General features: G+C 40.5%; 1 protein-coding gene across 3 annotated transcripts; it reads left to right on the top strand.

The window, feature by feature from the left end:
• The first annotated feature begins 27 nt into the window (after positions 1-27).
• On the top strand, positions 28-25,714 carry mapk14b (mitogen-activated protein kinase 14b). 3 transcript variants are annotated; one of them, XM_033627216.2, is made up of 12 exons: positions 30-471; positions 9,809-9,938; positions 15,068-15,126; positions 16,223-16,334; positions 17,149-17,178; positions 17,423-17,470; positions 17,564-17,678; positions 18,641-18,712; positions 21,963-22,042; positions 22,549-22,627; positions 23,261-23,434; positions 23,555-25,714. In XM_033627216.2, the coding sequence occupies exons 1-12, from the start codon at positions 353-355 to the stop codon at positions 23,620-23,622; spliced, it is 1,086 nt and encodes a 361-aa protein (XP_033483107.1). In that variant the 5' UTR covers positions 30-352; the 3' UTR covers positions 23,623-25,714. The 3 variants fall into 3 exon arrangements, with proteins under 3 accessions (XP_078022508.1, XP_033483107.1, XP_033483108.1); XM_033627217.2 differs by lacking the exon at positions 21,963-22,042 and adding an exon at positions 21,351-21,430; XM_078166382.1 differs by lacking the exon at positions 21,963-22,042 and adding an exon at positions 21,351-21,430 and having other exon boundaries at positions 28-471; positions 17,423-17,678.
• The last annotated feature ends 1,066 nt before the right edge of the window (positions 25,715-26,780 follow it).

Raw genomic sequence — 26,780 nt, 5'->3', positions numbered from 1 at the left:
GACGAAGGGACGTCCGCGTTCACGTTTCCGCGCGCCAGCAAAGCGAGACCAGTGCGAAAAATTCACCGAAAGCTAGTCCAGACTGCTTCCTGACCCGTTTTGTAGAGGAAGTTGTCTCCGAGCACCCCGACGTGCACGGAGAGGAGGGGATTTTCTTTCTTTGCACAACTGCCCCGACATTTGCACACGAACTGGGCGGGTGAAGTTTTCTGCGTGATTGAGGAGCTTCTCGGTGTTTAAGTGTTATTAGGGAGCAGCAGCACACCGCGTCGTGCCACACGGGAGGAGAGGAGAGAGGGCAGAAGTTTCCGCTGGCTTGTTTTGTCGCTGCGCGGCTGCTAAATCCACAGGAATGTCGCAGAAGGAGAGACCCACTTTCTACCGACAGGAGCTCAACAAAACCGTGTGGGAGGTCCCGGAGCGGTACCAGAACCTGTCTCCAGTCGGCTCCGGTGCTTACGGATCCGTATGGTAAGCAGTTGTTGCAGAGTAGTATCGAAAGCAGCGCGATTGCACAACGGGTTCCCAGCACCCACAGAGGCCCGTCAGAGTTGCCTTCTCACGGGGTGCTTATCAGTCTGTAAGGGTGCCAGTGGAAGAATATGGTACTATCAGCTGTGCCGTTTGTTTACATTGTCATACTTGGGCTGCTATGAACCGCTGCCACATCGTGCACGCTTCGGGGTGGCTCGCGTTTCTTCGGCGGGTGGGGATTATTGTTGTTTTTGTGCACATTTTTGCTTCGCTGTCTTGCTTAACTCTGCTCCTGTAAACACCTGTGTGTCCCGCTAGTTTCCACTAACCACACTGACAGCTCCAGATCATGTCTTACTGGTGTTAAACATGCAGACGGGCTGCTTTTTACTCGGTTATCAGTCTCCTCAAAAGAAGCTGATCAGTGGCATGTCCCTGCTTGCATCATCTGCCAGCGCGGTGCCTTCTCACCAGATATGATCTGAGCTCATCAGCAGCGAAGTTTAACCAGCACATAGTGAAACAATCGCCTCCCACTACAATAGTATTGTAGTCCTGCACGTACAACCTGGTGCTTTACACATCCGCACATTGCATGCATTATGCATTTTCCAGTTGGGTGCAGCCTGCAGAGTACCAGAAGGTCACGTGGTTTTCAGAAAGTAGGCCCCCTCGTGCACAGTGAGAGCTTTCTATATAGGAGCCCATCCGACGACGATGATGACTCTAGAATGATGTCACCCTTTCTCCCGTTGTGGTACACCCATGAGTCACAGTCCCGAGGTTAGGTAGTGGCCTCAGCTGTGACGCCTTTTAGTCATCACAAAGTCACGGATGGCATGGTGCCGTCACTTTAACTTTACCGGTAGCTCTGACCCCTACTTTAACACCTTCACTTATTAAGTGTGTGTGGGTTGTGCAGTTATTATTAGTGGTGAATGAAGGGTTAACCATGACCTCATTTTGTACTTAAGGCAATCACTGGGCATATCTGCCAGTGTATATGGAAGGCGTGCATGAATACAGTGGCTTCATTATAGAGATATGTGAGATACTGTGATGTATATTAATAACATGCACTTATGTCAGGACCAGAGGGGTGCTGAAAATGAAAAAGGTGTGTTTATCTTCCTTTGATTAGGTTTTTTAAAGGGTGAGTCTGTGGTATTCAGGGACATATATTGGCAGAAATGATATATAAGACTCATAACTATGTTTTAATTAGTTAATTATCACCTGAAAATAAGAATTATTGCATTTTGTCATAGAATGAGCTGTTTACATCTACATATGGAGCGGGTCCTCTTCCACACAGCCTAGAGGCAACAACTCAAACACTGGCTCCAAAAAGGGCCATTTGCGTTTTTCGTGTTGGCCAACACAGTTCTCCTAAATGCGTGGCACATGGGAGAAGTTTCAGTTCTGCAACTTCACCGCAATATGCCACTTAATCCTACACACTGGACTTTTAATGTCTGGCCTGATGCACCACAGTTTGCACAAAAAAGTGGGAGTGAGAATAATAGTAGCACATAAGAATCAACATTCCAAGCCCTGCACAATTCTGAATCCATTTCACAAATGCCAAAACAAGTTTTGGATGTGTAAATAAAGTTATGTTAACAGCACAAAAAAGTATAACTGAGCCCGAGAGCACACCATGCAGTATGGAAATATATTGGAATTTTGGAAGAAAGAAGGACAGGGGGATAGATGATTTGAACATGCAGGGTGACTTGTGTAGCTGTAATTGAGCCAGCTATGGAGGTTCTCGCACTTGTAATGATCAAAGTTTACTTTTGGCAGTCTGAATCTCCTGAGCTCAAACTCAAACAAAGCATAACAGGTTCAGTTTGACCTAAAAGTGAAGACTTGTGTTGTTAGATGCTTCCTTACATTTTCAGAATAAAAGCTGGGACAGTCACCTGGTGGAGAGCAGCATTTGGCATCTTTATTATTATAATAAAAATCTAAATGCATTGATGTTAAATTACTAAAATCACATAGAATTTGTTGGCTCATTTTTAAGAGTAATTTAAAAGTCAAATTAAAAGTCATTACTATCTATCATAGTGTCCTTTTTAATTTGGTGTTAAGTTGTATTTCTAGTCTTATTTTCTTAACCAGAGGGGTTTTCTTATCTTTTACTGTCCACCTTTATGAATACTTTTAAAAGACAAAATTAGAACCGTATTGAACGAGGCTCACTGTCACTTCTGAACCTAATATGGGATGGTTGGTTTACTGGGACCTGATCCAACTTGTACTGGATTTAAAAAAGGAATGGTTCAAATAAATACTACTACCAATGATTATATTATTTTAGAATGACAACGTTTTACAACAGGCAAGGCACAAATCTGACGCATGGGTAACACTGTGAGGAAATCTGTTGGATCACCAATATTTGGCTGAACTCTAACCTACAGTGCAGATCCACACGGCCACAATAACTGAAATTGTAAGTTAAATGATAAGGCATATAGAATATGTAAATCCCACTGTGCTAAATAGTCATATGCTCCCACATCACTCCTTACAGTGGAGCAATACATTCAAAAGCTGACTCTTTTACTTGTGCTGACTTTAACACTGAAAAAGACATGACCCCGATGTCCAGATATGGGTGTGTCTTTTTACAGCTTGCGAGGTTGGCAAGCGACCTCTTGCAGCCTTAAGTGCGCCAAAGCTCCTGAAACAGCTGGAGTTAATTGAGGGAGCAGACTCTGAAACAAGCATGCAGATGATCAGGATTGCACACTCAAATTTGATTCTGCTCTCACAAATCCAGGCCTCTGTGCTCTCAAATGTTGACTTGCAGGCTGAGTAGTGTTCAGGATTTGTTTTATGCTCCCAAACATCTCTTGTCGTCAGTATACTTCCTTACCTGCCATACTCCAGAACACACACTCAGCTTCTTCTTCTCTTATTCTCATACAGACAAAAGACTGTAGCATGCTTTCAAATTAATGCAGTCAACATTTTGGCTTCTGGCCAGAAAGGGACCTTCATCGTGAACAGTTTGCTTAACTGCCTAACCAATTTGTAGGATTCTCAAAGACCCCCATCTCCACAAACAAGGCCACATGCATCATTCATTCTGTCACCTGCAGCTATTTTGTAGTTGCCTTTGAGGAAATTCCTCTGTATTTTCCTCTATTTGACTAGATCCCCAACCAGTACAAGGAGTTGTCAGCCTGTCTCTTGGAAACATCTCATGATCACAGAGCCTTTTGAATACTACAACTTCACAATAAATTCTGAAGGCGAAGTGGTCCAAACAGCAGGGTGTCATTAAAACCCTTCAGAAGGTATCTGAAATGTATAAATAACCCCACAGCACCATGTCACGGCTGTTGGTCAGCTGGACACACGCTCTCAGTCATTCACCCGGCAAACTCTTTGTTGTTGCTGCCACGACGTTCCTCCTCTTGAATTCGTCCCAACTTTTAAATATGGAAAGCACGTACTACGCAGGGTTTTAAATCATGTTTCTCATCAATCTGCCACTCAGATACAAGACTTATTAGAGAAAAAACACTTCTGCTTTCGCCTTATTTCTGACCTTTGTTCTATTATATGAATGTCAGACTTGGAGGTGGTCCAGGGTTAGAGTGGAAAGAAAGCGTTTACAGTGAATGCCGCTGGCTGGGATTACAGTATGGACTGTATGTTGAGTGCCTCGTGTTGTTCGGTCTTCCTCAGCTGAGAGGAAACAAGCACAGAAACCATACAGGCCCACGGGGCGTGCATGTATATTAAATCAATTGCTCATTTTTTTGCTCAGTGCAGGGAAATGAATCATGGCTTAAAAAGTATAAATATTTCAGGCTTTGATGAAATCAAAACAATAATTCCCCAGCTTATAACAAAGTGCATGACATATGCACAGACAGCTAAAAACATCTATTGCTAAATATTATTAAGGATTTAATAAACATTTTAAAGAGATAAGATGTAATTATAACACAAAGATGTAATTATAACACAAATTTAGAGTGGAAATAATCACTGCATGCCTCAACAACAACACTTTTATTCAGAAGCAACAGAACTCATCACAAGCAGTTATTGATAATCAGAACATGGTTCTCTTTTTAGAATGTTTCCTGCTTTCAGATATTCATGTGTTTGGATATTTCCTCATTCCCAAAACATATTTCAAACTGCTATCAATTTGCTTAGACAACAGATTTCGACAGATTTATATCACAAAAAGTTTTCTGCACAAGGTGCTGTGGTAAAAACATGTGCCTTGCTTGTTGCCTTGGTGTCCTTAAATGTGTCAGTGTACCATGAAAGTGATTCTTCTCCCTTTTTTTTGTTACATTGCCAGCAAGTGTTTATTTAGTTGGCTTTCATGGGTGTGTTTATGGTGTTTATGTCCCGTAACAGCCTTTTATATTGTCTTTACAGACAATATGTAGCATCAGGTATTCTGCTGATAAAGACAGGGTTGTGTGATGAGGCTGATGTGGGGAGAAGGTGCAATATTGTGGCAAGTTCTGGCTGACGCAGTCGATTTTAACCTCAGAGAAATGTACACTGACTTGTCAGCTGTACAAACAAACAGGAGGCTTAAGTGTAAAACCAGCAATTTTCAGTCATGTGAGGTGCGTGGCTGAATGCATTTGTGATGTCAAAAGAGTAAAACCATTCATTTTGGTTTAAAAACTGTGGATCAGGCTTTGGAGCCCCAGTATGTCTTGGCATGCAAGACACCACGAGTGCTGAGATGCCCAAAGACACAACTTTATGCAATTTTGTAAACTCCATCATTTCAGCCTTTTTCAGTTACTCTGTCGGACCAGTGAATTTCTCTATTAAAAGTATTTTTAAAGGACTAGTGTGTAGGATTTAGTGGCCTACACACTAGTCCTTTAAAAATAGATTAAGGACTAGTGTGTAGGATTTAGTGGCCTCTGGCAGATAAGTTGCAGATTGCAACCAACTGAAACTTCTCTTGCGTGCCAAGGGTGTAGGAGAACTTGGGTGGCCTTTGCGAAAATGCAGATGGCCCTAACAACATGGTGGAGTTTGTGGAAGAGGACCCGCTCCATATGTGCATTTAACGCAATGAGTCGTAGTTTCAGGTGATTCTAAACTAATGAGAACAATAATGAATTTTTCATACCATTTCTGCCAGTTTAGCCCCCGAAATCCTATTGGACATTTAATATATAGTTAGTATATGACACTTGTAAATGCTCTCTATAGATAACAGTATGTAAAACATTGAAGGTGCATGCATGAACATAAATAGCCTAACAATTTGCCCATGAAAGCTATGACTCCAGTTCTACAAAACATTTAACAAACCCATTTAAGGTGGACACACTTTAAGACTCATCCTTCATTAAGTATTGTAAGAAGAGTAACTGCTGCATCTGAATCACTCACAGATGAAACGAAACTTTCATTGTCTTTCAATGTCAAGTAAATGAAAGAGGCGTACATAACTCATCAGTCTTGATTGTCAAACTTGTGAGCAGAACTCCCTGGACCACATACAGACATGGGAACCAGTTTATCTGGGAGATCTGGGAGAGGAGGCATAGTTGAGCAGTTTGCACTGTTAGCAGAGCAGATCAGGAAATGAGCGTGTTTATGTGCCCTATGATAATTTAATTAATTTGGATTATGTAAATACTGACATTATTGCTGCTGCCGTGCAAACATCTTAACCACGTTATATTACTGTCACTAAGGTTGCAATCATAGAAAGCTTGGCTCTTCAAACACAGCCAGGTTAATTTTTTATTTATTGTTATTTTATATGTTTAATTAAGGGGGGCTGTGGACAATCATTAACTGTCCCAGACTTAGCAAGATAGCTAAATCCCATCCCCCCAGCCATATGTACGTTGATGAAAAGTCAGTGTTAAAACAGATTTACCTTAATAACACTATATGTCAAACAGAAGCATTACTGTGCCTCAGGTCATGGTGTGCATAATAGAGCGTTTACTGTTAAAGATTAAGGTGCATCACTATAGTGAGATCTGATGACTGATGTGTCCTTTAGCTACAGGAGAGCCAGATGATGATAGGGAACATTGAATTGATTACTACTAAACATCTAAAAACATGCTCATTAAAAGCATGTTCCCCATCTCCCCTCTTGTTACATTGCTTTTGAGTCCACAATGTTCTGCCTGACTGTCATCACATGGCTGTCAGTTCCTGTCATAACCATAAACACATTACAGAACAAGTCTTAATAGCTACAGACCCATATACCTGCTGCTGGTGTCCTTTCCATGATGACTGACAGGATTTGTTGGTCAGGTCTGATTTTTCTTCTCCTCATAGTTTATATGCACAGATTTATATGCAGCTATGCCCTAAAAAATAAAAGCAACATTCTAATATGTGTCGAAGGAATACCCAAATATCCTCTGGAGTACTTTGTGTATTGTTTTTTTTCTGTCAGATCATACAGGTTAGATTGGAAGTGCAGCATTTGACTATTATTTTAACTAATGGGGTTAGGCATTCTTGTTTGACTTGGTATGGATGACTAAGCAGTTCAATGCTTGCAAAACAGGTTGTATTTTATTATCACTCTATTAATCATTTTAGCGTGCACACAGATGATTTAGTGTTCCTTCCTATGGCGCTGCTTTTCAACACCTGTGTCAGTATACGCTTCCAATATGGGGTTGACCCTGACATTAGATTTAATGCTGAAAGTATTGCTAATTAGATTTACAGAGGATTAAAAAATATTTCTTGAGTTTTGTGAAAGTAAAGATGACACATGACATCCCAGATGACGGAGACAGCATATTGCAGTCTTATAAAATTTCGGTTCCTCCGGTAGCTGACGTAAATTGCGATCAGTCAGAATGAAGCCGCGAGGCTCGTAATGTGTGTGCCAGGATTTTATAGTGCCAGCCGTGTTCCTCAGCATAAATACACCCCCACGTTAGATTCTGATAAGCAGTCTTACTCATACATACATAGATATGCAGATTGGACAAGGTAGGGAAAAACATCATGAATGCACCGGATGATTTAAGCTGCACAAGAAATGCATCCCTGTGTTGGTGACTGTGGTGTAGAAGCCGCTGTCGGCAGTGATGTGCCAGCCTTTATCCTTTTGTCTCTTTAATCTCTTGCGAACCTCATTTCCTGAAGTAAAGTGAATTGATGGAAAGAGGAAGGACATAACACTTAGACATCTCCACAAGTCATTTGAAGTACACATTTGCCTGTCTTCTTCTGACAATCACTCCTTTCCCCATGATCCAGGTCTCATAACGCTGCTCTGTTTTACAGCACGCGTTTTTATGGCCATGTGTTATTGCACTTCCATTTATTACACACTAATTGGATGATGTATGCTTAGACCTGTCTTGTTTGTCCTGCAAATTAGCAGCAGTTTTTTAAAGACAGTGCATGTGCGTGTTTTGTTTTGTCACTTGGCTTCGGTATACTCTGTGTTAACTGAGTATGGGTTTTCCCTTACAAGTGACACATATACCAGTTGTTCGGCGAGCCGGGAACATAGAGTACACTGGGTGTGGGAGATTATCTCTGACTTACTGGGAAAAAAATGTGCTGCTTATCTTAATGTTCTTAATATGGACGCGTGGCACTCCAGGAGGACCTTAACTTTGTGCACCAACGCAGATTTATTTTTAATGCTACTACTGGTCGTGTTGTACACTGAAACACAGGTATCCAAGTCATGCCGCTGAAAGGTCGATAGTTCAGACCTCTTAATCAGTTTGTGCAATATGTCCAGAGGAAATGACTCCCGTTTCTTACGGTAAAATGTAGTGTTGACATGGCCTTGAACCAAACTCCTAACTGGAAGGCCACAGTGCAGCTGAGACTGGGTCAGTAGTTCATATAGTTCACATAGTTTTAGTACCTTGCACCAATGTATGAATGAACACTCCCTGCAAGTCATCTGCATTCATTTTGTGAATTCAGTAGTTTGCAAAAGCAGTTTAATGGAAATAAAGAAAACCCTCATTTCCACATGTCAGACCACAATAAGAAGAAGCAATACTTCTCAGCAGAAACGGAGCACAGAATTTTTTTGACTGATTTTGCAATCATCCATTTGTAATACAGCTTAAGTGATTGACCTGGAAGGAATGTGGTTTATTGTAAGTGGGTTGTGTTCCCTCACACGCACAGGAAATGCAGCAATGTCACACTTCTCAAGGAGGCAAGCCCATCTGCCTCTCTTTCCATCACCGTCACAACGTCTGTCTGTGTGTGGACCGACCAGTATGTTGATTTTTACAGGTTAATCAATCCTAGATCCTGGCAAAAGGATGGTTGCTATCAACCCTTAGAATATGTGCTGCAGTTTTTAATAAAGGTGCTTGCTTATTGCTTATTTTAAAGCGCCCCTAGCACATTTCACCCTCATCTTTTATGCTACACTTCCTTTGTCTCTGCCCTTTTTGCCACACCTGTTTCTTTTTCCTTCCTTTTTCTTGTACACTGCCTCCACGGTCACAATGACATATTCTGTTACATTCATAACAATGAAATAAGGAAAATAGTGAATGAAAGGATGAATGATGACTAAAGCAAACACAACCAGTTCCAGCAGGATTGCAGGACAGGCCATGATTTTGAGGGATAGGAGTAAGATATGCTAAAATAAGCCACTGTTAACAGTTATGTAGGCACCAGGGGTAAATTGGATCACATAGCTAATTACTTTTTCATGAAGTGCAGTTGTTACATTCTTTTTTTCATATCACTAAAAAAATTGTTTTGTTGTGATGGATTACAAATAGACATGTTGTAGCCAGCAGGTAATTTCCTGAATGAATCAAGAGTAACATATCATCAAATGGTGCTGTAATCATAGATTTTCAATTTCTGGTGTCGAGTGGTCATCATGACAGTTAAAGCACCAACACCCTGGAACATGTGAATGGCATCAATATTAAAATGGATTGTCTAACTCTGTCTGAACGCTGCTGTTTGTAAGCAAATGTTCACTGACCAACATGTTCTCCTATTTATTCTTCTTTTAGTAAATGATTGGTGGCTTTTTACACTCTTCTGTTGTACACAATGCAGCTGATATTTACAACAGGTTCAGTCATGTTCCCCTGTATGGCCCTGGGCTGCAGAGTATAACAAGAAGCGAAACCAAACCAAGAGCTCGGTGTTATGCAATTATTTGCTTTGTTTACTGGGTTAAAGCCACCTACGCAGTCTAGTGAAACATCTCATTCTCAGTTAAATAAAGGGAAATCTTTTAGGTTTTGGATATGACAATTACTATTAGACTCGTGATGTGCTTGCTTTTTTTTTCTCTTTACAATCAAGGTCTTACCGGTCACACTTTGTCTTTCAGTTCGGCGTATGACGAGAAGTCAGGCCTGAAGATAGCAGTGAAGAAGTTGTCCAGACCCTTCCAGTCCATCATCCATGCAAAGAGAACCTACAGAGAGCTGCGGCTGCTCAAACACATGAAGCACGAGAATGTAAGTCGCCTGCAACCATCCCACCCTCACCTCCACCGCCCAGACATAAATCTCTGCCCAGGGCCTCACTCCTGTCTTATTTATATGCATTGTTTTGTAGTTTAGCTCTTAAGCCAAGATTGCATATGTGTGCACATGGAGTTGCACATGAGGTTTGCACAGTGAGTGCAAACATGTAGACGCAGGCACGTTACACCACTGGTTACATTGTCATGCTGTCTGTATCCTGGTTGACTTGTAGCTCGTAATGATTGCTGGAGCCCATTAAGATCTGCCTTTAGCATAGTAGCTATGTGTATGAAGACCATAGAAATAGAATTATTAGAAAGGACATTGAGCTGTTTGTCACGGTCATTTGATGAGTACAAAAGAAATTGGTAATTGTTATGAGTTGCTATGGTGACAAGGCACGTCAGTGGGGCTGTAAAGTTTGTCATTCACTAGTTTGAGAATTGCGGTTTTTTTTTTTAGCTTATTCTTACATTTATTTTCCTTGTTAAACATAAAAATACAAATTTATTCTAATCCAAGGACGCATTCACACTGGCACTATTTGGTCCGCTTTAAACGAACCCTGGTCCACTTCCACAGATTGTTCGGTTCGTTTGGAGTGGTTTGATCGCTCATTTGAACTTTGGTGCGGACCAAACGAGTGAACCCTGGTCTGCTTGAAAACTGGGGGTCTCAGTTCATGTGCAAGTGAACCCTGGTGTGGTTCGCTTACAGTGGGAAATGCAAACGGACTATCCAGCGAACCAAAGACAGGAAGTGACGTAGAGTGCATTGCATTTTGGGTAGAGAAAAAACAAAGCCAACAGCGCAAACTGGGAGAAGCAGCCGTAAAGAAGGAAAAATGTCTCATGGGTAGACGTGGAGTAGTGTGGAGGTGCAGGTGCTTACCCAAAGACTGCATACATTTGGTGTTGCTCTATTGTTTTTGTGGTGATCAAGCCGGCTGAAGGGGGAATTCCGTTTCGGTCCTGGCCAATCAATGAGCCGGGTTTTCGTCTTCCTCGTGCTTTTTTTCTTCCTGGTCAGTGGTCATTTCGGACAATAACGCCCCCAAACAAGCAGCTGTTGTAACTGCGTAACGTTGTCCAGGCGGTTTGGTCCGCTTTAAAAAGTGAAAGTGCAGTGTGAAAGTTAGGGTTGGGTACCATTCATAATTGAACCGATACGGTATCTGGAATTCGGTACCAGTACCAAAAGGTACCTTATTTCGGTACTTTTTAAAGTCTAAACTTCTCAGTTTCAACATTTTATTGAGAACATTTAGGAACAGTGCTACACGTTAACTTTTGTCTGCACATGCATTTATTTTGAAAATTCAATAAAAAGATTTAAATAGAAATAAATACAATTCCTTAAATTGGAAGTGTTTACCCCACCTGCCTTGCATGTTGTGTCGCAAATATTGCAGCGAGCACTGTCTCTGTCGACTGCTGTGAAGTGCAGCCAGACTTTGGGCCGCTTTCGGCTCGCCGTTGTTGCTGAGTCTGAGGTGCGAGTGATGCGCTCTCGATCCACCTCCACCTCACGTACCGAAATTTGGCACCGATTCATTTTAAGCTACGGTAGTACCGATGTGAATCGGTACCAAGTACAAAAAGTACAGAGTTTTGGTACCCAACCCTAGTGAAAGTGAACCGAACCAAAGGAAGATGTAAAAAAAAATTTGGCATTCCCCATCCAATCAAACCGAGTCCCCTGGACTATCCTGGTGTGAATGTGCCCCAAGTTTCTCTCTTTCACCAAACTAGCTTAATTGCCTTGTTAACTCAAGTAAGATCCCATTAAGTCTGCTGATCTGCATGCTGATTATCCCTGTGGCCTCTCTCAGACTCTCAGCTGTTTGCTAAGCAGCAGATCTCTCACTTGTTTTACGGAGGCAGCTACAGCACCTCATGTTTTAACAACCTTGCAATTAATGGCGACAAAAACAGGGAAGAAATATTTTTCTTCTTCTATTTTTCTTTTTTATAAGTATCAGATTGAGTATATGAAAATTGAATATCACCCTCACCTCAATGAGTTTGTGATTTACCGCAAGTCGGTTTGTTTATACAGAAGTTTATGTGGAAGTTAGCCGGCTACCATGGTTGCAATAGCAACGGCACACATAAAAATAGATGCCGGTCTGACCATCCTGCAACATTGATTTGAATGGGACTGTCCGTTCTGCTCTCATTCTGTTTCTATGATGGAGACCCACTTGATACAGTAATTGAAAGGGAGCTCAAACTAGGAACGACCGGGAAACCACCTGTAATGGCAGAGCACAGGCTGTGTCTCAAAATTATGTGAATATTCTGGGAGTGTGCATGAGATCTTTAAGCTATCAGAAAAGTGCCCATTCACTCATGGACTCTTTTTGTGAAGAAAGTATACAACTCCATTTGAAGGCACTGTGATGTCATGCCATGTCACAATGATCCACAGTCACTTAGGTCACCATTTAATCATCCACATATACCTGCATGCATCAGTCATTCACCCTAAAAATGCCTCACTCCCTGTCCCTCCTTCCCACATCACTACAACAGGAGTTGAGCAGTTTAGGTGGATTTATGAAATAGCAACAACTTCTTAAGAAGTATGAAGTGGTTTCTTGTGTTAGATTCATGTGAAACAGTGTAAACACACACATAAGCACACTGGCCTCAAGCAAAGGGGGGCTGCGGTCTGTTGGTGTGATGTCCTGTTAGAAGAGGTTTTCCCCACGAGTGATCAAAGCCTGTTGTGCTGCACCGCTTGGTGAGCAGTGAGTCACCAAATAGGTTTACAACTGCAGTCCGATCATCACATTCTGCAGTGTCTGTTCCTGTCATCTCATTTTGTCACTGCAGCAATTTTGACTCGTGCCGTTTTACTTAAATGTTTCAGAGCAGTGGCTTTAGTTCGCCTCCAACAATCTGTGCTGCTTGTGTTTTGGTTTTCTGTGTCTCTGTGTGTATGTGTAGGTAGAGCATATGCAGACACTTGCCCACAAGCGGTTCCTAGTTCCTGTGTGCTGTTTGTGTATCCAGCTAACACTTTGACCAAATAGCGTGGATCCTCTTGTGTTATGTAACGGCAGTGGTTACGATTTCTCAAGCTGAAGTGCAGGTGATGGGTATCTGTACGCTGTGTGGGAGCAAGTCCACTGGTTACTGGTGTGTGTGAGTAAGACTGGAAGTTTCTGTTGCTGCTGTGGTCTTTGTAGGGGAAAAAGGGGGGAATTTTACATTGTGAAGAGTTCACTCAATAGTTAACTGTTGGCTATTGTAATAGGTAGAAATAGACTTGTTATGAGAGAGCTCAGTGATGAGTGACAGGGTGGACTGGTGCTTTCTCCAGTATCATCGACCTGCAGGCGCTGTGAAACACGGCAGTTGTAGATGATGCACACACAGGAGAAAAGAAACTGCAGCTTGAAATATCAAGTCTCAAAGTGGTAGAAACTCACAAGCAGCGGTTAAAGACCAGATCCCCATATGAACATGCACCACTTTCACACAACATCACTACTTGAACAACTTGAACACTCTTGGTAAAAGCAGTTTGGGAATTATAGTTGCATGGTGTACTGGTACTACTGGTAAAATACCTCAGTGCATGCATTTAAAAAAAACAAAAACACAAGAGGTTTACTGGGATTATGTAGGATTATACAGAATCAGTGCCTGTATCGCTGTGCTAAATGCAGGATGCTAATGTTGTATTGTAACTGACTTGCAACAAAATTGAAGTAATATCAGTCTTTATCTGAGTGTGGAGCTCCTGACAGCCTTTTTAAAAGGTTATATTGCCATTTGTGGTCATTATTAAGCATGTTGTTGCCAGTGTCTGTTTCATCATAACGGGGACGATTGCATAAAGCTGTTTTTTGTTCCTAAATCTTCAAAGCAATTTAATACCTACCTATGCTTTACGCAGAGAGGGATTCTGTGTTGTGCTCACGCTGTTGCCAGGAGACTCCCTGGGTTTCAATTTTGGAAATCCTGTGTGGACCAATGAGCTGTTTGTTGTGGCTCCGGCCCACCAATCAGCTGTGGTTGTGCGTCCTGTGTGGGCGGGCTGCTCCCGTGTTTTTGACAATACCTATCCTCCTCAGTCTCTCTCCAGGGGGCGGGGGCAGGGATGCGCTCAGGGCTTCTCTCTGCCTCTGTGCTAGTATGCATGTGCACGTGCATGAAAGTGTGCATATAGAAATACTGTAGATACACACACACACACAAACACACACACACACACAATTGTCCTCTGTGTTTCCTGTCTTTGTTCTCTCTCTCTCTTTTTTTTGCTCGTTTTAAACCTGAAAACAAGTCTGTTTTGTGCACCTAATTGTCATCTAAGTCTATCATACTGTCGCCTTCACAGATTATGTTTGGCTTTCTTATCACACAATGAAAACTCACATATCCATTTTAATGATACGGTATTGCAAGTGGCTTGTTCACTTATCAAAACGCACTTTTAATGTGCAGAATCTTCAAAGCCATTGTAATGTTAATGAATAAAAACAAATGCAACACGCTCAAAATTGAGAAGCTGTCGAAAACACCTTGCTGTTGTTTGAACACGCATGTGAACCCAGTTAAATGTAACCCAATCCAGTATGACACATTGCTTTTGTGCTTAGTGTCTTTAGTGTTTATTCTACTTTGTTCACACTTAGACACATCATATAACACTGCTGGTGCCTCCCGTCAGTATTATGCACAAACCTCACCAGATAATGTTCGCTGCTTCCTCTGAAATTACATCTGTTGTGGTTGTTATCAGCCCCATTTATGTGACTAAACTGCTTGGTAACCAAAACAGAGCGCGAGGATAACCTCTTGTACGTCACTAAACATAAAAGCAAGCGCGAGTCCTTGAAACCGGACTAATATAACAAGGCAAAACTTGCCTGTTTGTTTGATTTGATAAAATTCAACTTCAGATATTGCAGGATAATCGAGGTCAAGCACTATAACTTGTAGTTGTTATCAAAGCTTGTTTTTGCATTAAAGGAATGCATGCTGATATTCAGTGTATTCAAAAAGGTGTTTTATCATTAAATGAAACTGCTTTTTTGTTCATTTGGAATCTCTGTCACACATTTTGTTAATGTCTCTTTGTCCTTTGACCTCTCTTTTTGTCTTCAGGTGATCGGACTATTAGATGTTTTCACACCAGCGACAAGCTTAGAGGAATTCAATGATGTGTAAGTCACACATTTTTCTCACCCTTTCACCACCATCGTTTAGGTTTTCCTGTGCCTCTGTGTCTTTTGTGTTTGTGTTGTTCCTTTTTGTCCTGAGCTCTCATTAGTTTCCTCATTCTCACACAATGAAACCGTTCATATCAGCAGATGATAACCAGATAAACATGACAGCAAAAGTAGAGTTGCAAACGCATCATAACTCCGCAGCTCATAACTTCATGTGAGTCCAGCACGTGGCACATTTCACCAAGGTGATTGTAGGGTGAACTTGTGCACTATGCACATCACAGCTAGTCTCCATGGTAACAGCCATCTGGCAGTCTCTGGGGGTACTGTGTGTGCGTGTGTATGTGCACAGAATACTCAATCAGCATCCTCGAATTCTCTGCATGGTGTGGCGTCATCAGCATGTTGCACATTTGTTGAAATGTGAGCTGAAGCTACACACACACACACACACACACACACACACACACACACTCATCACTGGAGTTGCATAATAAAGATGTGACACTTCTCTTTCATGTGACCAGTAATAAAGACAGAAACATTGTGAAATCAATCCTTACAAGAGGAGCAGATGCATACACGCATTCACAGGCCAGCCAACAAGTGGCCTCTTGTGGAATGAGGTCAGATTGAGCAGATGTAGCGTGTAAAAACATACACACTTTTATTATATTTGACCTTCTTCTGCTGATGTGTTGGTTATATAAACATTTTACTATCAAGAAAAGATAAGTGGAACAATCAAACATTTTTTTTTCACACTCTTTATATCAGTGTCTTTGTCCTTTTCCTTCTTTTAAAAGTGCATGAATTATCCATGAACCACTAGCTTTTATTAAGTATTATCAAAATTACGTAAAATAGTAACAACTTAAGTCAGTCTTCCATAAAGTAATTGTTGCAGAAAGTAATAAAGTTTTTATAGCATTTTTCACAGTGAAGTTACAACCACCTCGAACAACTCAACAAATAACAATAACTGAACTCTAACAACACATTTGAATATAAAGGATTCTGCATAAGACAAAAGACAGACATGCAGACTTGTGGAGACCACATCCCATCAACTGTACTGTGTCTTTTGCAGGTACTTGGTGACCCACCTAATGGGTGCAGACCTCAACAACATCGTCAAGTGTCAAAAGCTGACAGATGACCACGTCCAGTTTCTCATCTACCAGATTCTCAGAGGCTTAAAGGTCAGTGAAACTCCCTGCCTGTTGATCAGTGGGCTGTTTTAGTAGACTGGTCTGAAGCTGTTATAAAGCTGTTAACTTAACCTTTGTGAGTATATTGAAAATACTAAATATCCTTTCTGTCCAGTGGTTGAGTAGCTGTAGAAACATATTAGAGATGTCTGTTAGTTTAAGTGGTGTAACCAGTGGAAGTTACGGTGCCACAACTGAACTTTGACATCTGACACAGTAACCCCAGAGTAAGGCTCATGGAAATACATGTCTATGCAACTTGACAGGTACACAAAGCAATTAAAAAATAATCAGTCTCGTGCAACACAATGCAACAGTTCATTTCACCAAAATTTGATAGCTAGATTGATAATTTTTTTCATTAGTCATATTGTTTTCTCACTAGATAATATCAAGTGAGAAGTGTCATTGCAACTACATTTCTGTCTTTGCACCTTATTTTCTGAGACAGGACTTCATGTAATTCAGTCGTAGTCATTTTGGATGATGTTCCTGAGCATGATTGCTTGATTTGCTGAACCTTCTTTGTGATTGATTTAGGATTTTGATATATTTAGTCTTTTATAACTGTACTCTGCAACGTAAAAAAACACCCGGAGAAATGGTATATACAATAAACTGTGCTATTATTTAAGAGAAATGTCCATAACCTGTTGCTTTTTGGTGTTCAACTACTGGGTTACACACATGAAACTATAATTTAGGTACAAAAATAGCAAATTGAATACACTTTGAGTTGCAGTGTGTTCATATTGAGAGTGTAAAATAAGTTTAATCATCATTATTTTGTTCTTTTCCCCCACAGTACATCCATTCTGCAGATATCATCCACAGAGTAAGTTATGACTGTTAAATGTCCTTGTATAAACTTGAGGTCTGAAGTCGGATAGATTATCTTGTTTAGAGGAAACATGTCTTAATCTCCTAAAGAAAGTCTGGTTACAAAGGCCAAAACAATGATTACTGCATCAGCTATGGTGTTTGTTTAACATTAACAGGGAAAGGCAGATAGAACGATAGCTCTCTGCTGCTTCTGTATCCTGTCTTGACTTTTCCTTCTTGCTGCCTATCCTCTTCAGGACTTGAAGCCCAGTAATCTGGCTGTAAATGAAGACTGTGAGCTCAAGGTGAGAAATAGCCGCCTTGAAACAAGGCTCACCATATATAATTTAGATGAAGAGTGGAAGATGTTCAGTTGTGCACCCTGTTTCCTCTCGCAGATCCTGGACTTTGGTTTGGCACGGCACACAGATGACGAGATGACGGGCTACGTAGCCACGCGGTGGTACCGAGCCCCAGAGATCATGCTCAACTGGATGCACTACAACATGACAGGTACACGCACAGATCGGGTCATAATGTTTTCCGCAACAACTGAATGTAACATAACTTGGTGACGTCTGTGTGTTAAGGGGTTGTCGTAATTTGCAAGCATTCAATTTGTCAAAAGGGCCGAACAATAATAGAAATAATAATACATAATGGAGGTTTCATTGTCTGCAGTATACATCTCTGATATACAATTTCACCAGATATATGTAGCTTTTTCTTCTGTAGTGATGCCTGTTTAGACTACTACATAACAAATGATGAGGGTGATTATAGAGAAACTAGGCCAGCTTTTCAATTTTTTAAGGTGCAACACCAACCACAGCACCCAAAGCAGTTATCTGACATGGCTTTGTGGTGTCGTCGTAAATGGTCAAATAGATTAGATGCAGTATGTTGCCTTTTTTTCACTGTGCCAAAACTTGCAAGGCGCTGTTGATAGAGTGCCTGTTTTTGCCCCATTTCATAGTTTGGGGATTTTAATACTTCCAAAAACAAGTGTAGCATTATTTTTTCCACCAGAAATTGTTGGTTTCTTTTAGCTGGTGCACCAAACGTAAATGCAAAGACTTCCGAATCTAACAAAGGTGTTTGGCTCTGTCTTTTTAGAGTGGTTTTGTAGCAGACGTAAAGCAAAAAATAACATTGAATACTAACCAGATGCAGTGACAGAAACAGAAATTACAGCTTAACAACAACACTGTATGTTTAAGAGATTCTGAAAAAAAGAGGCATGTTGAATTTACTTAAAGTAATGAAGTACTTTGTACTGAACAAAGCAAACTATACAATGTATTGTTGAATCCCTGTATGCGTCCCATGGGAATCCTTGTTGGTCTCCATTATGCCTTTGAAAAGCTTGAGCTCGGCGAAATTAATGTAACTGATACTTAATAGGAAACAGACAGGTTGTATCATATTCTTAAGTGTTCACTGTGCTGCGTGTTTTTCTTCATTACATGTAATAGTGGATATCTGGTCGGTGGGCTGCATCATGGCTGAACTACTCACTGGACAGACGCTCTTCCCTGGCACAGACCGTATCCTTCCACAGCTGTCGTTGCCATGCAAATATAAAATGGCTCCTTGGAGTCGAGCTCCACTGTAGGTCTTTGGTAGATCTAGAAGAGACAGTACATGGATGCATACTCGTCTTTTGTGTGTGTACTTGTGAGAAATGTCTTGTTCTCCGCACCCAAGGTTCTCACACAAGCTGTTGGCTTTGTTGTTAACACCACGATGTTTCAAATACACACACCCACTTGCACAATTTTACCTACTTCACGCTGACTTGAAAGCATTGCTGAGTATTGACTTTTGTGAGCTGCATTCCAAAATAGTCAAGGAAACTTGTGTGAGTGTGTGTGAGAGTATGTGCATGCATGTGATGGGAGCTAATAGTCCCCTGTGGTCTATGACTCAGCCCTGCCCACTGTTGTCTCCACTGCTTCTCCAAGATACGGTACACTTTCCTGTTTCCCCTCCCACAACACTTCCCATGCAGCAGCAGCAGCAGCAACAGCAGCAGCAGAGCATAACAAGGTTTTAATAGCAAAACACACAGGAAGATACTGTGTAATAAGGACACACACACACACATATACACACACCTACAGATACAGATGTTGGCAAACACTACAGAGGTCATGATCTGTTCAAGATCAAAAGCACAGGCTTGCTGTTGTGAAGTGTTTGTGATTCCTGCTCTGAATGATCAGTCAAGCCATTCACTCTTTCACTGCACACTCCGTGTGTGTGTGTATGTGTGTGGGGGTGTGTGGGTGTGGGTGTTTTGAATATGTGTCCTCACACTTAATCTAAATCACCTTGAGAGGTTGTGGAGCTTCCCATCCATGAAACATAGTTTTATATACAGAGTGCAATTGTCTGTCTGGTCTGTCTGATTTTACCCGTCTCAATGAAAGGTGATCTTGCTCATAGAGGCTACAAACAAAGTGAAAAGTCCAAAAATCAGATCCTGCATCTTATAAGCTCCTGCAGATTTTAAAGGAATACCTCACCCACAAAGTGACCATTTGTATATCAATTATTCACCTCTTGTTTTGTTGAATTCATGAAGAAAACTTTTTTTTGTTGTTGTTTTCCTCCATGGTGAACGAAGAATCCAAAAACAGAAAGATAAATTGAGGTAAAGGAGGCCACATTTAACAACAGCAAAACTATATCAAAATATCTGTTTACAAACTCTCACACATCTCGTGCAGTATAATCCAAGTCTCATTTATCCAGTCGTATGCTCAGTTCTTCCCAAACATGTTTTTAACAAAAACGTATTTAACATTTTTACGTATTTATAACACCTCTACATAAAGTGTCTCACACACTGACAAGTAGCCTCACCTGGGCGAGAGCTTGCATTTGAACTCTGCTGAATGAAATGTACGAGCACAGTTCAAATATATGCGCTTCCCCAAGCATGTTACTGCGCAAGTGTTTTAAATAGCACGGTTGTATCGAAAATGCATGTGTTTTGGAAGCAGCAAGCATACAACTGGATAAACGAGACTTGGATTAAACTGCATGAGTGTGTGAAAGTTTGTAAACTGCTGTTTTTTTTTTTTTTTTTTTTTTTACGTAGTTTTGATTTAGTTTTCATCAACAACAGTACAATCGATAGTTTCCCCTTTTTTCCAGCTGTATATAACATTTGTATACATTAAATTCAGAAATTATCCAAACATAAAAAGATGACAACACAAATATCCACTCCAACATATTAACCTTTTAGTTAGAACAATGAAAACATTTTTTTGTTTTTAAAGTGAAAAACAAAAGTAATAATGGTCCACTCCACATTATAATCACACAGGAAAGTACAGGTGCAAAATTTGTACTGTAAACTGATGTTTTGATATAGTTTCGCTGTTTTTCAAACAATTCATGAAGAATTCTCTCCATTTTTGGATTCTTCGTTCACCCTGGAGGAACGCTAGAAAAACAAAGTTTCCGTCATGAATTCAAGGAAACACAGGGTGAGTAACTGATATACAAATGATCATTTCTTGGGTGAAGTATTACTTTAACTGAAAGGAGAGTGTGTCTACAGCAAAACACTTATATTAATGTATGAATGATCGCTGACATTTTTAAATTTAACAAAGTGGCCTCATGTACTTTATCTGGTTTTGTTTGTACTAAACATTCTCAGGTTCTGGCTTCTGTAATGTAGGGGCTTGATGCTTTTCACTGTTTAATATCATTTGTAGATTGAATGGATTTTGGGATTGGTGACAAGAATTTCTTTTACTGTTTGTTGACATTTGCGATGGCAGTCCTACTTGCTTGCATTTGCCTTTTTTATACCTAAGAATGTGCAAAATTACCCATTATTGCATGTCATGCTTTAAGAAAGAAGCCTCAGTTTGCCTGATTAACAAGAACAATCTAACCCCTTAGTAATGAATGATACGATCATTATTCAACATCCAAATGTTGTGAGCAGTAACTGTCAATTATGCATCACACTGTTTAACAGATTACACAGTTGAGTTGATTGAATTTGAGCTGTTGTTGACTTTTTTCCTTTTGTTTTACTTATAATGAATGAAAGAATCTTTTCAGAGAGCGACAGCAGCTTTGGCTGTTGTGCCTCTCACCCCCTCTCTCCTGATCCAACACTCTCCATCCCTCCTGTTTTCCTTCATGTGAGTGCGGTAGACATTGATCAGTTGAAGCTTATTATGACGCTCGTCGGAACCCCAGGGCCCGAGCTCTTGATGAAAATCTCTTCGGAGTCTGTGAGTGTCAAGAACCATCCTGCCCAGTTCTGTTGCACTGCCCCTCCTGCCTGTGTTTGTGTTGCCTTGGCAAGAGTCAGACAGTCTACTTTACTTCTTTGTATTGCCACTACTACTTCTAAGCTGCACCTGTTTTGCTCTGAGATTGGGTTTTTTTCTTAATGGCTTCATTTTCACTGCAGCACAAGGCTTTGATTCCAACTTCTTTCTAGCATGTACTATGAACTCCCAACAGTCTTTGAATCTCTTCTGGCCTGTAGTGCAGCACAGGGTCACTGCGTCTATATATATAAATCTTTATTTCATCTTTAAATAAATACCTGGGTACTTCAGTATAGGTTATAGCCAGGTGAGGGTTGCTGTATACTGAAGCTCAGAAACTTTTTTCCTCCTTTCACATCTTCTTCATCCGTACCTTGCGTGTGTGTTTCCCCCCCTTTTCCACCCCTCCATACACAACCCTCCCTAACCACCCATGCTCATTGACATGCTGACCTCCATGTTATGATGCCCCTTAACTTGGAAGCTATAGATATAAACCAGCTGCAGCAGATAATGCGCCTGACGGGGACGCCCCCAGCCTCCCTCATAAGCAGGATGCCCAGCCATGAGGTGAGACACGTGCCCTCCACCTTCCCTGAAGTCCAGGCTCGCCCCCCCTCCAACCCCACCCACCCTTCCCCAGCTGGAATCGGGGCGGAACCACTGATATCGTTTACACTCAATGTGTTGTACACTATCAAAGTATTTCTTGCCATTTGCATTGTCTTTGCGTTAGCCTCTGCTCTCACTCCACTTACTCCCTGTTCCTCTCTGACTCACCATGCTTGTCTCAGCAAGGCTTCCCAGAGTGCTTTGCCGGTGTATTCTGATGAGCTAACTGTGGCATCAGCAACACATTGATTCTGAAAATTAAAGTGTGTGTGTAGTGAGTGTGGATTTGGTGGTATTTAAGTACTTGAAGCATGCCTTACTGGAAGGGTGAACAGTAATAGTAGTTTTTGCACCAAGCAAATTTAGTACATTAATGTATGTCAAAAGATTTTCCATTTTAAGCCGTAGTGTGACAAAGTGCAACCACTGTTATCTTTTACAGTTTTGTTAATCTTTTCTCACAGGCGAGGAATTACATTAACTCACTTGCCCACATGCCCAAGAGGAACTTCGCTGATGTGTTTATTGGTGCCAATCCTCTCGGTAAGTTCCCTTTTCAGCCTCACACAATGGCTGACACTATTACTGGCTCACTGGGTCCCTCTAGTGGTGTCATAAAGTCACTGTTTTGTTTTTTGGTCAGTGTTATCGTCAATTCCAATACATGTTTGTCCAATTGAAATCATCCACTGTGATAAATACTGACAACAGCCATGTAGAAACAGTTTTAAAGGGACGGTACGTATTTTCCCTCTCACTAGTTGTGCTAGTTATTGGTCTAGATGGATGCACGCTGTCTTCTGCACAGTGATAAGTAGTTTGGAAGACAGAAAATAGGTCCTACATGTAACTACTTACAACAAGGTCTGCGGATTATCTTGAGTAAACAGTTCATGATTTCTGGAAAGAGACATTGCTGTTATTTTTTTTAAATGTATTTTTTGGTGTTTAAGCACCACAAGCCAAGTGCCATCTAGTTACATTACATTCAAGAGAAGGGAGATATCTCTACAGCCGATATCTCCGACAATCTGCAACTTATCCAAAACAATGCTTTGATTTTGGAATGAACTGTTCCTCTAACAGCTAGCCATTAATATTAGATGGATAAAGATGTAGATTTTGCTTCTTTGCTTTTCACATACTCATCATTGTTCTCTTACTGCTGTCTTCAAGCGGTGGACTTGCTAGAGAAAATGCTGGTGCTGGACACAGACAAACGTATCACGGCATCTGAGGCTCTGGCCCACCCGTACTTTGCCCAGTACCATGATCCAGACGACGAGCCCGAAGCGGAGCCTTACGACCAGAGCTTCGAAAGCCGCGAGCTGGAAATTGAGGAATGGAAGAGTAAGTTGCCTGGGCTATAGCCTGAACTGCTGAGGAGAAAATAGTTAGATGCAAGTTGTGTACTAAAAAGACTGCCTCAAAAAATTTGTCAATAACCTCACTCTATTTATTGTCTCGCAGGGTTAACCTACGAGGAGGTACTCAGTTTTGAGCCACCGTCGTTCGATGGAGATGAGATGGAATCCTGAGGAGGAGGCACCTTTTCTTCCATCTTTTTGTTTTCCAGGAAACACTCTTTAAAGACTATCAGTCTCTTGTGACTATCCACCACTTTTTTCACACACACACACACACACACACACACACACACACACACACACACACAGAACCATGACATTCAAGTGCCTGCCGTCATTCATCTCCGGGGGACGTTGTTTTATCAGGGATAAAACTTGACATCTTGTTCCTTCTGTCCCCCACTTTGCTGTTTTTGTTACTCTGCATCCCAGACTTTTAATCTTCCTTATATTTTTAGTGAGTTTTTACCTCAGACATTTATTGTTTGTATTGATCCCCTCTTTGATTCAGAAAACTATAAACTACATGTCAGTATCTTGGACAAATTGAAAATTTGAAACATTTCAGTCAGCGGTGTGTCTAAAGTTTATCTTTCTTCCACACATTAAGATTAAATATTATTTCTATCATTGCATAGAACTGTGTAAATATGGCAAACGGTATTTGTACATAAGTTCTTCAGTCGAACTAGTTACCGTATTTGTGTATTAGTCATATTTGCTGAGTCATACCTCAGCTGAGCCCTTTGACAGTATGAATTTTATTACTAGAGTTTAGCCTAAAGTGGCATATAAAAAAAGATACAGTATGTAATTTATTAGAAGTATGTAAAGGATAGGCTTAAATATTAAAATATTTACCTCTACACAGCAAATTTAGGGCTTCATATTTCTTAGTTTTGGATTTGAAGGCTAACAGTGTCCTTTTTTTTTAACCAAAATATGAGTTTGGAGACTTAGCTTATGTATCCATTTCACCTGCTTAACATCTGTGTAGCTTGTTCTCGTTTCTCCATATCAATTCTTCTTTTAGCACTTCACTTCTGTCGTTTCAGAGGAATGTTACAGTCCCCATTATCACAGCCTCCAGTTTCGCATGATGAAGCCAGATTTGGCTCTTTAGTTTATCAAAATGTGCTGTTTTCCACCACAACACCAACTGACAATGTACTTTAATCATATTGCATTTATAAAAACACAGTACTATTAATGTTTATTGAATGTTGGGGGGCACCAGTCTGCCCTGTATTTATGATCTTTTTGTTATGTTGTTTGTATATCGATGTAAAAGAGAATATTATTTGTCAGAATTTAAGGTTCTTTTTATTATTTATGGAAAGCTTACCGTTTCAAAAACCAAACGCACCGTCAATAATCTCAAATATCAGTCAAGCCGTGGTGACTGCAGTTACAGCTTGTGTATCAGAGCCAACAATATTATTAAGGTGTTGCGGACAACCTTATAATTTTAATCAGTTTTATAAATTCTGAGCGTTTTGGAGGTGTTCCAGTTCATTTTTTCTCTTTAGTTAAAAGCAATTCTTGAACAACCCCGAGGTACTGCCCTCCAAAAGTATCCTATTTTTTTATAATTTCATTAAAATACATTAAAGCAAAATATGTATTACAACTACGCCAGCATTTTGTATTGACATACAGACCACTAAACAGTAGATCCCTTGTTCTGAAGTGTACTACAAACAAAATGTTTTTATTTGAACTATTTTGGGAGTCAAATTACCTTGTGACATACAAGCTATATCCACAGTTGCTCTGGCTAATGTCAACCAAACATCAGTGTCTTCACAGTCTCCTTTGCAATAGCTCGTTTTCATGTAGTGCTTTTTTTTCCTCTAATGTATTATTTTATTCTTTTGTGTGTTAAATCAAAATTTGATGTTATTCTGTGATTCTTGTAATATTGATTGTTTTTTGAGTAATGCTAGAACTATATTTGTCATTCTTTTGAATAATTTAGCAGGGCACATGTTTGTGGGAAAGAGTGTACGTTTACTCACTGGATGCTGAAGGGCAATGCTGAAGCCTCATTCTTTGTAGTTTTATGACAACTGCACACGTTAGGTAGGATATTTATCTTTTTCCATATCCAAATGTCAGTTTGGTCATTGGTTATGCTTTCTTTGCCTGAGATGTGTTCGTATCTTTTTACTATGTGCTTTATGACATGTACCAAGACAGCACGTCACGCCACCTGTAAATATCACCATAAGAAAATAAAGGCTACTATTTTTCAAACCTGTAACTGTGTGTCGTATGTTGTGGTGAGTTTGAGCTGTCTGGACAGCAGCACAGCACAAGTAGAGCAAAACATCTGCCAAACAGGGATACTCAGCTTGCCTTGCCTGAGGCCACTTTTGCAAAATTAAAGAAGGCCAGGGGCCAGTTAACAAACAAACATTAATAATTAATACACAAATAACTAGTTTGGACCTCTGTTGGAGGTTCAGGGGGATCCTACCGCTGGCAGTTTTATTAAAAAAAATAAGCTCTGCCTTATCGTGGGCCAGATTTGGCTGTAAGGTGAGTATCGCTGGTGTGGGATGGATAAATCTGTAAGAAAAGAAGGTGAAATAAAGCAGAAATTAAGAGCTTTAATCAAAATCTAAACAAAACTAATGAATGAAACACTAGACACACAAGTATGAGTACTTACATGTATTCATACACACACAGTCGGAATCCCAATCCTTAATGTTAATATCGTATTAATACAATAACAGAATCAAGGAAACAAGCTTTCGGGGAGAGGTCGGTTGAATGTTTGCCCAGCCAGTGACAGAGTAAATAAATCAAAAGGAAAACTGATTAAACGTATATTTGCACTATGTTCCACCAGCTTTACATAAGCCATGTGTTCTGGGAAATCACGACAGTCCTTCAAAATGTTGTGCTTCTCACAGATTGATGACTGAGTTGATAACTTTCACTGTTGCACTCAAGGCCATCATGAGCTCCCTCCACTAATATTGTATGATTCTTAATTATGGAGGCTCAGTGCTGCCAGGAAAAGAAACACAACTGATAAAAAGTTAAGAATAAAAATGTTTGTTTTAGAGTTTGAGTCAAAATTATGTTTCGAAATTATGACTTAAAGCAAAACTATGTGACTTTTGAAAGAAGAAAACACATTGCTTCTTTTACAAAAACCTTTTCAGTCTGGTATGACCAGGAGCCATTTTACATATACCTTGATAGCTGGGCTGGATTTAACTAATTCTTTAGCCTGTAATGCAAATAATAGAGAAACAATTCCAGTGACAGTGATGACTGTTAATAATAGGTAACAATCCCCAAGGGTGGAGTACCAC

The sequence above is a fragment of the Epinephelus lanceolatus genome, chromosome 1 (genome assembly GCF_041903045.1).
Source record: "Epinephelus lanceolatus isolate andai-2023 chromosome 1, ASM4190304v1, whole genome shotgun sequence".
In the NCBI taxonomy this organism is placed as follows: domain Eukaryota; kingdom Metazoa; phylum Chordata; class Actinopteri; order Perciformes; family Serranidae; genus Epinephelus; species Epinephelus lanceolatus.
The sequence above is the reverse complement of the archived record's forward strand: the minus strand, read 5'-3'. Positions and strand labels throughout refer to the sequence as shown.

Excerpts from the sequence above, each read along its gene's own strand:
- mapk14b (XM_078166382.1), top strand. The coding sequence starts at position 353 with ATGTCGCAGAAGGAGAGACCCACTTTCTACCGACAGGAGCTCAACAAA. Across the intron at positions 9,939-15,067 it reads AACACATGAAGCACGAGAAT|GTGATCGGACTATTAGATGT; the intron begins GTAAGTCGCCTG and ends TTTTGTCTTCAG. Across the intron at positions 15,127-16,222 it reads TTAGAGGAATTCAATGATGT|GTACTTGGTGACCCACCTAA; the intron begins GTAAGTCACACA and ends TGTCTTTTGCAG.